This window comes from Podarcis erhardii, assembly GCF_964252035.2.
Source record: "Podarcis erhardii genome assembly, chromosome: 12".
Classification (NCBI taxonomy): Eukaryota; Metazoa; Chordata; class Lepidosauria; order Squamata; family Lacertidae; genus Podarcis; species Podarcis erhardii.
Genome location: NC_138513.1, coordinates 1,076,391 through 1,088,573, shown reverse-complemented (window position 1 = coordinate 1,088,573; position 12,183 = coordinate 1,076,391). Strand labels below are relative to the sequence as shown.

Here is a 12,183-nt window from a genome sequence, read left to right as displayed (position 1 = left end):
TGCCCACCCCTGAACTCTGGAATTCACTGCTGCAGGAGGCAGTGGAGGCCACTAACCTGGGCAGATTTAAAAGGGTGTGTGTGAAGCAAATATCAGAGGGAGGGCAAGGCTCTTAATGCATCTCTTGCACTCAGGTCCTGCGCACCTGGGGGGGCGGGCTTCCCTCTGGGGCCCCTGCTTGGCCACTGAGAGAAGAGGACGTTGAGCTGGGTGGTCCTTTGGGCTGATCTCCAAAGAAGACTTTTGGAGGTGGTCACCCTGCCTGTCTGGGAAAGGGAGCTGCCAGGTTGTGCCACGGGGTAAGGAAACTATCTGGGGATGGTGGCCTGGTAGCCAGAGCAGCCAAGGTTTTTGCTCAGTGACCCTCCCAGTCGGCAGCCAATGCTGGGGGCCACATCCTGCCTGGGGCCCTTTGGGAGAGGGAGCCAAGAGTGGCAGCAGGAGCCCACGTGGGGGAGGGGGGAGGCACACTTGGGATGCCAACCTACAGGCCAGAAACTCTGAAGGTCCAAAGCACTTGGAGGGGGCATCACCAACCCCTTGCCACCCACATGGCGCCCTTGATGGACAGGGGGCCAGTGGGGCGTTCGTCACACTCTTCCTCCCCCCTCCCGCGCCCAGGAGGGATCCCCAAGCCCCCTGCCCCTCTGAGACGTCCCGCTCCGCCGGCCTCTTTCCCGAAAAAGGAGCGCCTTCAAACAATGGTGCCGGAGAGCCCTCGCCAGGAGGGATTCCTCGCGCCTAGCGACGTGAGAGAGCAGTGCCCAGGGCTGGCACGGGGGTCGTGCCACCCACGGGGGTCCAGCAAAGCCCGCCTGAAGACGAGGGCCTGGGATACCTCCGAAGCCCGGCCCCTCCCCGCCGCGCCTGCCCAAGTGGCCCCTCGCCGCTCCCTTGGGGTCCGCTGTGCGCACCTGTTTCCGAGCCAGGCCCGGACCCTGCGCACGTGCTGGGGGGAGGGGGCGTGTACCCCCCCCCCCCACGCGCGGGCCCGGGCGAGAGCTGCCCCCTCCTCCCCCCCACAGGCCGGCTTTCCCGCTCCTCGCCGGGCAGCCCGCAAACTTTCCCCACTCACCACCCCATGGACCAGAAACTCAAAAAGTTTGCTTTTCGTCGCCTTTCGCGCTCCGCCTGTGACTTCCTCCGCGGCCATCGGGGTCGGGTCTGCACTGCTCCGCCTCCCCTTCTCCTCCTCCTCCTCCTCCTCCGTCAGTCCGTCTGTCCGCCTGCCTTCCTGCCTTCCTGGGCTCGCCGCCTTCCCTTCTGCCTTCTGCCTCCGTCCTCCCTTTCTCCTCCTCCTCCTCCTCCTCCTCCTGCAACTCTGCCCGCGCGCTCCGTCTTTCTTCCCTCGGAGCCCCGCTGCGCGCTCCGCTCGCTCCGCTCACACTTCTAATAGCTCCGCCGGCCGACGGGGGAGGGGGCCCGGCAGGGCTCCCGCGACGGCCCACGGCCGGATTCCTCCGCCGAAGCGCCGCGGCCGAGGCCGGCTGAGCCCCAGCGCCGCCCGCCGCCGCTCCTTGCCGCCTCCCCGCGCAGCCTCGCCCGGCGCTCCGCCTGCCCGTCCCCGGCGGCCGCGCAACGCCTCGCCGCCGCGCCCCTCCTCGCGCCGCTTCCAGGCCGCATCCCCCGGGACCCTCCAGGCGGCCCGGCTACCGAGGGAAGCGGAGGGAAGGAGCCCGTCTCCCCCCACCCGTCGGAGGCTGGACGGGGGCGGAGGAAGCGAGGAGGGGCGCGGGGAAGGCCGGGCGGCGCGGGAGACCCTCTTCCCCCAGTGCCCGCAAACCATGACACCGGGGAGACGGCGGGGCCCCCACACGGGCCCGCCGCCCCCCACCCGCTCCACGTCGAGCGGCCCCTGCGAGGCTCCCTCCTCGCAGAGACGTCCGGCGGAGGCGTCACCGTCGCCTCGTCTTCCTCTCCCCCCCCCCCCCGCCTGTCGGTCACTCTCCCGTCCTGCCCTGCGTGGCGCGGGCAGGGAATGAAGAGCCGCCGGCATCTCCCGGTGCGCGTCTCCCTGGCAACAGAGCCAGTGTTGCCAGGTAACGGGCAGGGCGTGGTACCCAGGAGAGGCTCCTTCTGCACCCGGCGCAGCCCGATGCGGAGTCGTGAGGAGGGAGGGAGGGAGGACGAGCGGGGGGAGGCTTCCTCCCGATGCGTGATGGCGGAGCGGCGTGTTCACACGTGCAGACGAGGGCGCCCGGTTGCCCCCGGGTCTCCCCACTCCCGGCCAGGACCAGGAGAGGCGGCGGGGAGGCGAGGGAGCCCCTCCCCCGCAGGCTCTTCACCGGGGGCGCGACCGCTGGATCCCCCTGCCCAACGGGCTGCGGTGGTGGGGAACCCCCCCCCCCGGGGGATCCCCGCCGCCCTCCTCGTCCTGCCCCCTATGGGACGGAGCGAGGGGAGGAAGGCCGAGAGGAAAGGACCGTGGCCCCTCCCCCCCAGAATCCCGGGGCTTCCCACTGACCGACCCCCCTTCTCCCCCCCCCCCAGTTACCGGGCTCCTCCCGGCGGGGAGGGGGCGCGTGGGGCGCATGCGCAGCGCTGCCTTTTTCCCCTCTCGCCGTGAAGGTCAGCCGAGCGGACTGAGGGAAAAGGGGCGGGTGTTAACTCCTTCCGCGCCGGCGAGCGCAGCTCTCCCTCCCCGCCTCGCGGCTCCGACAGCCGCCTCCGCCGCGCACCAGACGCGCCGCCGACGTCGCGCCGCTTCCCCGCCCCTTCGGAGAGCGGTCGGCGGAGGAGGGGGGGAGGGAGCGGCTGTCGTTGCCACCGGGGCCGGACTCAGCGGGACTTGCCCGACGGAGGGAGCCGAAGGCGCGCGGGGCTCCCGTCTGGCCGGCCGGGGCCGCCCCAGGAAGGAACGCGAAGAGCCCCGCGCCCTCCGCACTCGCTTGCCGAGCCTTCTCCCGCCGCGGGTGCCCGAGCCCCAGTCGGGGGGCTCTCCAGCTTTCCGGGCGCGGAACGGGCCCCCCGGGGCAGGAGCCAGCGAGCGAGCGCCCTTGCCGGACGGGACCCCGGACGGCGGGAGGAGCTGCTGCGGTCGGGTGCCCGCTTGAGCCTGGCGATGTCTGAAGCGGCTGCCCCCGGGGATGCGGGCCTGAGGGGCCCTTCAGCTCGGCCCAGGCGCCCCTGGTACCCGCCTTGCTCGCCCCCTCCGCGCCGGGAATTTCAGGAGAGCAGCCGCTGCCGCCTGGGCCAGCTCGAAGGTCCCCTGCGACGGAGCTCGCTGAGACTCCGGAGGCGGTGGACAGTCGCCTCCCTCTTTCCCCAGAGGCTCGAGGGTCGCCTCTAGCCCAAGGGGTCTCCTAGTGGGTCCAGGGTCCCTGCGGAGACCCCAAAAGCAGCCTCGCCCCCAAGAGGCCAGGCGACTCCTGCTCTGCTGCTTCGTCTATGCGGGCTACTGATCCCGTTTCTCTTTTTCGCGGGGCGGGGGTCCTGGAGCAGAGCCGAGGCCGCCAGCCTGAGGCAAATTCTCCCGAGCCCCTGAGACCCCAGCTCGGGGAAGCCCATCCTTTGCATCAGGAGGAGGTCCGAGAGGAACCGCTGGGGTGCTGTGCCTGGGGAGTCCTGTCAGGGCCTGGGTGGGTGGGCAAGTCTCTGCAAAGGCAGCCTGGCACTCGCACCCCCTCCCTAACCTGCAGAGGCGAGGGTCTCTCTCTCACACATGCACACACAGGGCCCGACTGACCCCCAGTGAGGCAAGGCCCACCCGAGCCACAAGCCGGGTCTCCTTCTCCTAGAGGGCCACCTTTGTGCCTTCCCTTTGGGGGGACAGGGGTGCATGTGCGGCCAGCTTGGAGCCCACCGAGGGGGTAATTTGCACCTGCCAACCAACCTGCCCCATGGAACTTCCAAAGGCTGCTTCCTCCCAAATGGGCCAGGAGCAACCCGAGGGGGGCACTGTTTATGACACTCTCTTGAAGTTCCAGCTGTGCTCAGGGGCCCCAAAGAACTGGAGAGCCCTGTGGCCTTCACCGGAAAGGGCTTCCTGGAGAAGAGGGAACTTGGAGGCTTTAAAGCAGGGGCTGTGGCAGCCGGGACCCTGCTCAGCAGGAAGAGGCTGAACCTGGAGACCTCAGAGCTTCCATCCAGTTGCATTTATCTGGCTCTTCAGAGTGATACGGCTTTTGAATAGCTTTATTTTAAGACCTCTGGGGTCCGATTCTGATGGATCCCAGCCCACATTCCCAATGGATCCCAAAGGCTGCTTGGGAATGGGTGTGTTTGCACACACACACACACACACACACACACACACACCCTTGCAAGGCTTGCAGAAGCCCAGCTGCTCCCAGCACATTTCTGAGGCCACTGAGGGGGACAAGGCTGGACAATGAGCAGCCCACCTTGAACTCTCTCCCTCCTGGAGGCTCCTTCAGAAGGAACAAGCACTGCAGCAGTAAGCCAGTCACTCTTGGCAACTGGGGAGACAGACATGGCCCTGGGGAAGAGAGGGGGGGGAAGGAAGAGCCCCCATCGCTTCTTCTAAGTGCGCAGACAGAGTTAGGAAATAGCCATGCAGGTATGCATGGACCTGAACGTTTTCTTGCAAGAGCCTTCTGTGACTGGGGCTGCAAGTATTCCAAGTGCTGTTATTGTCAAAGCTGTTGGTAGACATAATAAATATGTGATTGCGAAAAAGAATAGCCTAAATAACGTGCCCTCGTTTTCTAGCCCATGTCTCCCTGCAGCCTCTGGCCTGATCCAACAAGCCACAGCGCAGAGGCAGGGGAATCCCCCTCTCGTTCATTTAGCCTGCTTGCTAACTGTAGGCTGCAAACCCCAGATTCCCTACTCTCCCCCCCCCCCCGCCTTGCCTTGGGGAGAATGGGCTGTTCTACTCTGGTTCTCTTTGAGGGCTTCTTCCCTTTGGGGCATCTGGTTGGCCACGATGAGAACAAGAAGCTGGCCTGATGATGATGATGATGATTTATTATTTATACCCCGCCCATCATGCTGGGTTTCCCCAGCCACTCTAGATCCAGTTAGAGCCAGGTTCTTCTGGTGTTCTCATCCCCCAGGAGGACCAGGCTTAGAAGAAGCTTGAGTAATTTGTTTTTGGGAAAAGAAAGGGCTCCTTGGTCTGTTGGCCTCTCTTCTTCCCACCCCTTGCAATTCCTGGTGGATCCCCAGATGGTGTCATCAGGAAGAGTTTGGCTTCTTGGACCATGGTCTCCGCTTCCACAAGGAAGGCCTTCTGGCAAGAGATGGGCTGCACCTCACAGCGGTTGGCAAGAATGTGTTTGCCAAGAGTCTCGCAAAGCTGTTCAGGAGAGGTTTCAACTAGAACTTGAGAGGCAGGGAGACGGCATGACAGATGACAGAAGAACACCTGGCACTGGGGATAATGCACAGCAAACTGAAGTGGTGCTCCAGAAACCTGCTAAAGGGCAGGAAACTACAAGAAGGAAGCAGCTGGAGGGAATGACTCGCGGTTTCAGTTGACTCTATAGTAATGCACACAGTATGGGAACAAGCAAGAGGAACTGGAGCTCTTAATACAGGATGGCAAATATGACCTAATAGGCATTACTGAAACATGGTGGGATGAGACTCATGACAAGAATGCAAGAATTGAGGGCAGGAGTGCCAGCTTGGCCCCACGACCATGGGTGCCATGCAGCATGCATGGACCTAGTGCCAAAATTTGTGGGTGCCTGGCTCCTTCATGGAGAGTTTTGTGTGTGCTTGGGTACCCAGAGCCCCAGGGAGCCAGCAACTATGATTGAGGGGTATAACCTATTCAAAAGGAATAGACCAAGCAGGAAGGAAGGAGGGGAAATTGTCGGAGAGAGAAACAACCATGACTCTACTGTGGGTGTCTGCTATAGACCGCCAAGCCAGACTTGGGTGATGCCTTCCTAGAGCAGATTACCAAACATTTAAAAAGGAGAGATATAGTAGTCATGGGAGACTTCAGCTTCTGCAATATCTGTTGGGACTCAAACTCTGCCAAGAATGTAAGGTTCAAATCCTGGACATGGTCCTCATCAAACAGGGAGGAACTGACCAGCAAAGTGGACGTACTGGGAAACTTGGGAGGAAGTGATCATGCTTTCCTGGGTTTCATGATAAAACCAGCGAGAGGAAGCTGAGTGTAGTCAGACATGCACTCAGGATTGGTGGATCAGGGGAATGCTGTGGACATAGTGTATCTTGATTTCAATAAGGCTTTTGACAAAGTCCCCCATGATATTCTCTTGAGGAATCTGGTGAAATGTGGGTTGAACAACGTAACTGTTAGGTGGATTTGTAGCTAGTTGACTGACTGAACCTGAAGAGTACACATTAATGGTTTCACATCAACCTGGAAAAAAATAGCAAGTGGGGTGCCACAGGGTTCTGTCCTGGGCCCGTTGATGTTCAAAGCCTTTACAAATGAATTGAGGGAGTGCTCTTCCAATCTGCAGATGATATCAAGCTGGGAGGCATAGCTGATGCCACAGAACACAGAATCAGGGTCCAAGAAGATTTTAGCAGATTGGAGAACTGGGTCCAAACTGACAAAATGAATTTCAATAGGGACAAATGCAAGGCTCTAAGTTAAAAGAAAGAACCAGCTGCACAGGTACCACACAGAGAAATGTTCCCTGATACCAAGATGAGGGATTCCTTTGGAATGCAGATAGAGTTAATTGATAAGAATAATGATCTGTTGTGAGCTTGACGGAAGTGTACAATAGATGAGCTTTCCTGCTTTGGCTCATCTTCCTTTTTCTTTTTCTTTTTCTTTTTTCTTTTTTCTTTTCTCTTATCTTTCCCATAGTTGCTTATGTTCTGTGTCATGTACTTCAATATTTTTTTTGTAGTTTTTTTAGTTTCCCCCCCCAAAGGAATTTTTCTTTGTAATTTTGGTTGTCTATATTTATATGTACCGGTTTATATGTACCTGTTTAAAGCAAAATAAAAGTTAAAAAAAATTTTTTTAAAAAGTAATAATAAAATTTTGCTCACATTCAGTTCACAGCAAAAAAAAACCAAAAACCCAAACAAACCCAGCTGCACAGGGACACCTGCCTTGGCAATAGTACATGTGAAAAGGAACTAGGGGTCTTAGTGGACCAGAAGCTTAATGTCAGTCAACAGTGTGATGCAGCAGCAGCCGCCAAGAAAGGGAGAACGGGAGAAAGCTAATGCTATTCTAGCCTACACCAACAGAAATATAGTATCCAGATCAAGGAAAGTCACATTACTGTTCTATTCTGCCTTGAACCACACCTGGAATACTGTGTAAAGCTCTGGGTGCCACAATTTAAGACGACTATTGACAAGCTGGAACATGTGCAGAGGAGATCAAGGGTCTAGAAACCAAGCCTTATGAGGAACGGTTGAGGGAACTGGGGATGTCTAGCCTGGATAAGAGGAGATTGATTGTAGCTATGATAGCCATCTTCAAGTATCTTAAGGGCTGCCCCATGGAAGACGGAGCTAGCTTGTCTTCTCCTGCCCTAGAGAACAGGACCTGAACTAATGGATTCAGACAACAAGGGAGGAGTTTCCAACTCAACATCACGAAGAACTTTCTGGTGGTAAGAGCCATTCCACAGTAGAACAGAGTCTACAGGCTGTGGACTCTCTTCATTGGAGTTTTTCAAACAGGTTAAATAGCCATCTGTCATGGATGCTTTAGTTGCAAATTCTGCATTGCATGGGGTTGGATTAATGACTTGGGGTCCCTTCCAACTCTACAATTCTGTGATCTCACATCCAGAGAGTCTCTGGCCTTCTTGAGGAAAGATGCCATCATGATAAAGAAGAGAGGGGCCAACTTTTGTTTTTGTTTCCTGCCTGGCCCCCACCCTCCTTTTGAGTGGAGATGGCTGAAGGATGAGGGGGAGGGGGCCCTGGCCACTCATGCTGGAAACTGACTTCAGAAGACAACTGCCTCTCTTGGGAAACATCCATTTGTCCAGCCTTGGAGAGATGCCAAGGGACAAAATCCACCAGTTTTCCTGCATTTATTTCTCATCCTTCTTGGGCTAAACTCCATCATTTATGCGTCTGTGGTCTCCTCTCCCCCTCCCTTTTTTTTTTTAGTGAAATGGACAGTCTGCTACAATGGTGCCTTCTAGGGACCCCTCACTCTTCTAAGCCCTCCATTACTGTCATCAAGCATTGATTAGGAATCGGACGTCTGCATTGCGGGAAGTTGTTCTAATTGTCTGTTGGGACCCTTCCAACTCTGCAGTTCTATTATTCTATGAAGCTTATCACTCCAATGGGCAATGATCAGAAGGTCAAGCCACAGCCCCCTCCCCCTCCCGCTTCCTTCTGGGCTGGGTTTCCTTCCGGTTCCTTAATAATATAATAAAAGAGCTGTAGAGTTGGAAGGGGCCACAAGACTCATCTAGTCCAACTCCCTGCAATGCAGGGATCTTTTGCCCAACACGAGACTCAAACCCACAACCCTGGGGTTAAGAGTCTCATGCTCTACCAACTGAGCTATTCCAGATCTGAAGCAATGCTCCTGAGGGTTACTCTCAGGGTTAAGGGGCTTAGATAGCTACTGTTTACCAGTCTCCAGCATTTCTAGAGTATTTTGAATCTGTATAGAAGAGAGCAGAAGGGACACAACGGGGGGCCTCCATGGGTCAGAGGAGTGAGAAACCACAAGTCGGTTGTGACCATTTGGCAAGGCATTTTGAAGGCCAGGCCTCTGCAGCAGCTGCTGCCTGAGCGCTATTGTTAATCCAAGCCCCAATGAGGCGTCTGCTGCCCCCATCTTGTCCAGTTTCCATGGGGTCAATTTCAGTTCTGTGCCAAGGGTGTGGCCAAGCCCCATGCTGTGGTCTGACTGACCAGATGCTCTCTTGCCCCTTGGCCCAACATGGCTCATGGGCACAAGCCCAGGGGTGGGGGCTGAGCAGATGAAAGACATACTTTCATACTTTCAGTGTGGTTCAACATCTATATGGAGCCATTGGGAGTGGTCAACCGAGATCTTCAGTAGCAGCCCTGTTAACTGCGCCACCTTAGGATGCTGTGGGAAGGAGCCCCCCCCCTTGGAGAATAGGCAGGCACCAATGGTTAGCTGTTAACTGTTAGGGACGCGGGTGGTGCTGTGGGTTAAACCACAGAGCCTAGGACTTGCCGATCAGAAAGTCAGTGGTTTGAATCCCCGCGACGGGGTGAGCTCCCATTGCTCTGTCCCAGCTCCTGCCAACCTAGCAGTTCGAAAGCACGTCAAAGTGCAAGTAGATAAATAGGTACCGCTCCGGCGGGAAGGTAAATGGCGTTTCTGTGCACTGCTCTGGTTCGCCGGAAGCGGCTTTGTCATGCTGGCCACATGACCCGGAAGCTGTACGCCGGCTCCCTCGGCCAGTAAAGCGAGGTGAGCACCGCAACCCCAGAGTTGGCCGCGACTGGACCTGATGGTCAGGGGTCCCTTTACCCTTTACCTTTTTAACTGTTAGCTGCTTCCAGCATGCATTAAAAACACATTTGTTTAGGCATTCCCAGGCCAATAATGCTAGTTTTCAGCATCCTAGTCACTGTAATAATATAAATATTTTACTGGTGTGTTTTGTTTTAATTATTATGTACTGGTTATTTTACTGGTTACAAATATTCTTAGTGCTTTCTGGAGAGAAAGGCGGCATAGAAACAGTTTTATAAAACCAATAAATAAAACAGGCAGCATAATTAATGCCTCTGGCCCCTGGGAGATGAAGGGTGGGGTGGGGTGGGGACACAGGATGAGGAGGCCTCCCCAGCCAAGCAGGGACCTGTATGTGTTCTCTGGATCAGAGCTTCAGGTGCCTGGCTGTGCCCTGGGCCTCCCATGAAGGATTCATCCTGCACTGAAGAAATGTCCTACTGAATTCCTAAGAGGCCAAGCACAGCTGCATCACCTTGGGCTGCCTGGGAGCCCCGAGACAAGAACTGACCTCTCATGAAGGGGAAAAGGGGTTTAATGTGAGTTCAACGTCCAGTCTCCCCAGGGTGGGGTGGGGGAACAGCAGCAGCAGCAGCTTGACCCAAACAAAGGCAGAAGCCAGAAACGCCCCACAGCACCTCTGCCTGACCTCCAGGGTCAAACTCTGGTCCGTCTCCAAAGGCCAGGAATCTCATGCAGAGAAGCTCCAGCGAGTGGCTCTCAGGAGCACAACAATTTGGCACATATCAGAGCCACGCTCTTCTCCAAGCTCAGATATTGTTGTGAGATGCACACACGGTAAATCAGAGTTGGGGGAGCAGGAGCCCCTGACTGCCAGGTGTACCTGAAAGGGCAGCCTCAGCCAGCAGGGGGTCCAGGGGCCCACACAGGAGGCACTGAAGGGGGCTGCCGGGAGAGCTTACCGTCATCTACCAGAGGGCCTGGAGCAGACCTCTCTGTCCTTGCCACTGCCACCGAAGTCCCTGCCCCAGCCCCCTTTCCTCCCCCTGCCTCTCAAGGGGGGCAGTGACCATCTCCACTAGCTCTGGTGGCATCAGATGGCAGGCTGCCAGCACGGGAGAAGAATGCCACTGGCAAGGAAACACCAGGTGCCAGGTGAACTTCTGGACTCTGAAGCAGATATTGCTGGGGCTGGAGACTGCGGTGGGTGATCCAAAAGATTCTGGCCAAGGAAGAAACTGCTAGAGGGCTTCATTTCCCTGCCTTTGCCCATCCCCGGTGGACTTCCAAAGCCCACGGAACAACGGGGAAGGGGAACTGAGCTGCTCCTGCCCACCTCTGGTTTCAACAGTTAGGTCTCCCAGTAAACTGCCCGGGGCTTGGAGACAATGTGGACGACTCGTTAGAGGCACGGATGTTCTCAGTGGGATTGTGCTTCTTTAACAGTCATTAGAGGACCAGGATTGGAACCACGGTGCATGGGGAGGAGAGGGGGGCGCCCCTTTCCCCCACCCCCGCAGTCCAACGAAATTGCCCCCCCCAGCCGAAGTTGGGGCAGGCAGGGGTCCTGCGTGGGGGTGACCATTGCAGCAGGGCGAGGGATGCTCAGCCTGCCCAGGAGGCTCTGTGAATGTGCTGGGGGGGGCCGGGGGGGCACAGCGCCAACCTCGCCCTGTCCGGACGCCAAGAGCTCCGGCATCCATAATACCCGCCCCCTCCTCCCGATTGCCAGCCTCACACACCAGCGTCCGAGCAGATGGAGGTGTCGGGGAGTGGGGGCGGCAGCAGGTGAAGGCACGGGGGGGGGTCACTCCAGGCAAGTTTACCTTGGGCAGAAGCAAATGAGCCGCGGGGGAGTCCAAGACGCCGCCTCCTCCTCCGAGAGAGGAGCGGCAACATCTTAGTTGCAGCCCAGCCGCGGAAGCCCCCCTTTGGGCCAGCAAATGGCTGCCCTCCCGTGCCCCCCCTCCCCGCATGGCTGACCCATTCCCCCCTCCCCCGAGGCAGCCCCTCCCCGGGCTTCGGCCGGCCCTTTCTGCGGCCGCGCCCCCGGCCGCCGTGTGCACGTGGGCGCGGAGAGTCTGCGGAGAAGGTGGTCCCCACGGCGGGGCTGCCCCCCCCCTGTCCACACACACACTCGCACTTACCCGGCTGCCCCGGTCCTCGTCCGGTCCGCTCTGGGGCTCGTGGGTGCCTCCCTGCCTCGCCGGCCAGGCGCGGTAATGCTCTGGCGCTCCGCCGCCTGCAGCCAGCGGCGCCCGGGACTGGGGGGCTGCGGAGAGGCGGCGGGAGTTGCCGGCCGGGCGCGCCGAAGGGCGCCTCCCCAGGAGCCGGGGCTGCTGCTCCTCTGCCCTGCCGTCCGTGTGGGCCAGGAGGAGACAAAGAAGCTCCGCCGCCGCCGCCGCCGCGACGGGGCTGCCAAGACCCACACGGCAGCTTCCTTCCTTCCCCTCTTCCTTCCCAAATGCTTCTGCCCGAGTTTCCATGGGAACAGTATAATGCCTTTCGCGTTGCTGGGGAGATGCAGAGGCTCAGCAACCTCGCCAGGCCTGCCAAGAACCTCGCGGGCTTCGGGGGGCTGGTGCGAAAGCCGGGGCAGGATTTGGCACCGGACGGGGCGGCCGAGGCCATCTCCATCCGCAGCAGAACCTCCCGGGAGCCTGGCTGCCGGATCAGGCCAAGGGGCCCCCTCTGGTCCAGCACCCACTTCTCACAAGGGCCACCCAGGGGCCTCGGAGGGGGGCGAACCAGCAAGCAGGATACGGCCCAAGAGAAACTCTCCGCTCCTGCGGCGTTCCAGCAACCGGCAACCAGAAGCGCAGACGCCTCTGACTGTGGGAGCCGGACAG

General features: G+C 58.6%; 1 protein-coding gene across 4 annotated transcripts in view; it reads right to left on the bottom strand.

The window, feature by feature from the left end:
* SMARCD3 (SWI/SNF related BAF chromatin remodeling complex subunit D3) overlaps positions 1–11,835 on the bottom strand; it is a 36,706-nt gene extending 24,871 nt beyond the window's left edge. For 2 of the 4 annotated variants that reach the window (XM_081834366.1, XM_081834367.1), the window contains exon 1: positions 11,482–11,835. In XM_081834366.1, the coding sequence (XP_081690492.1) occupies positions 11,482–11,820 (339 nt within the window). In that variant the 5' untranslated portion in view covers positions 11,821–11,835. Of the gene's footprint in view, positions 1–1,075; positions 1,330–2,494; positions 2,631–11,481 lie in introns of those variants that run through there. The other 2 variants (XM_081834368.1, XM_081834369.1) reach the window with 2 other exon arrangements.
* Between the last annotated feature and the right edge of the window lie 348 nt (positions 11,836–12,183).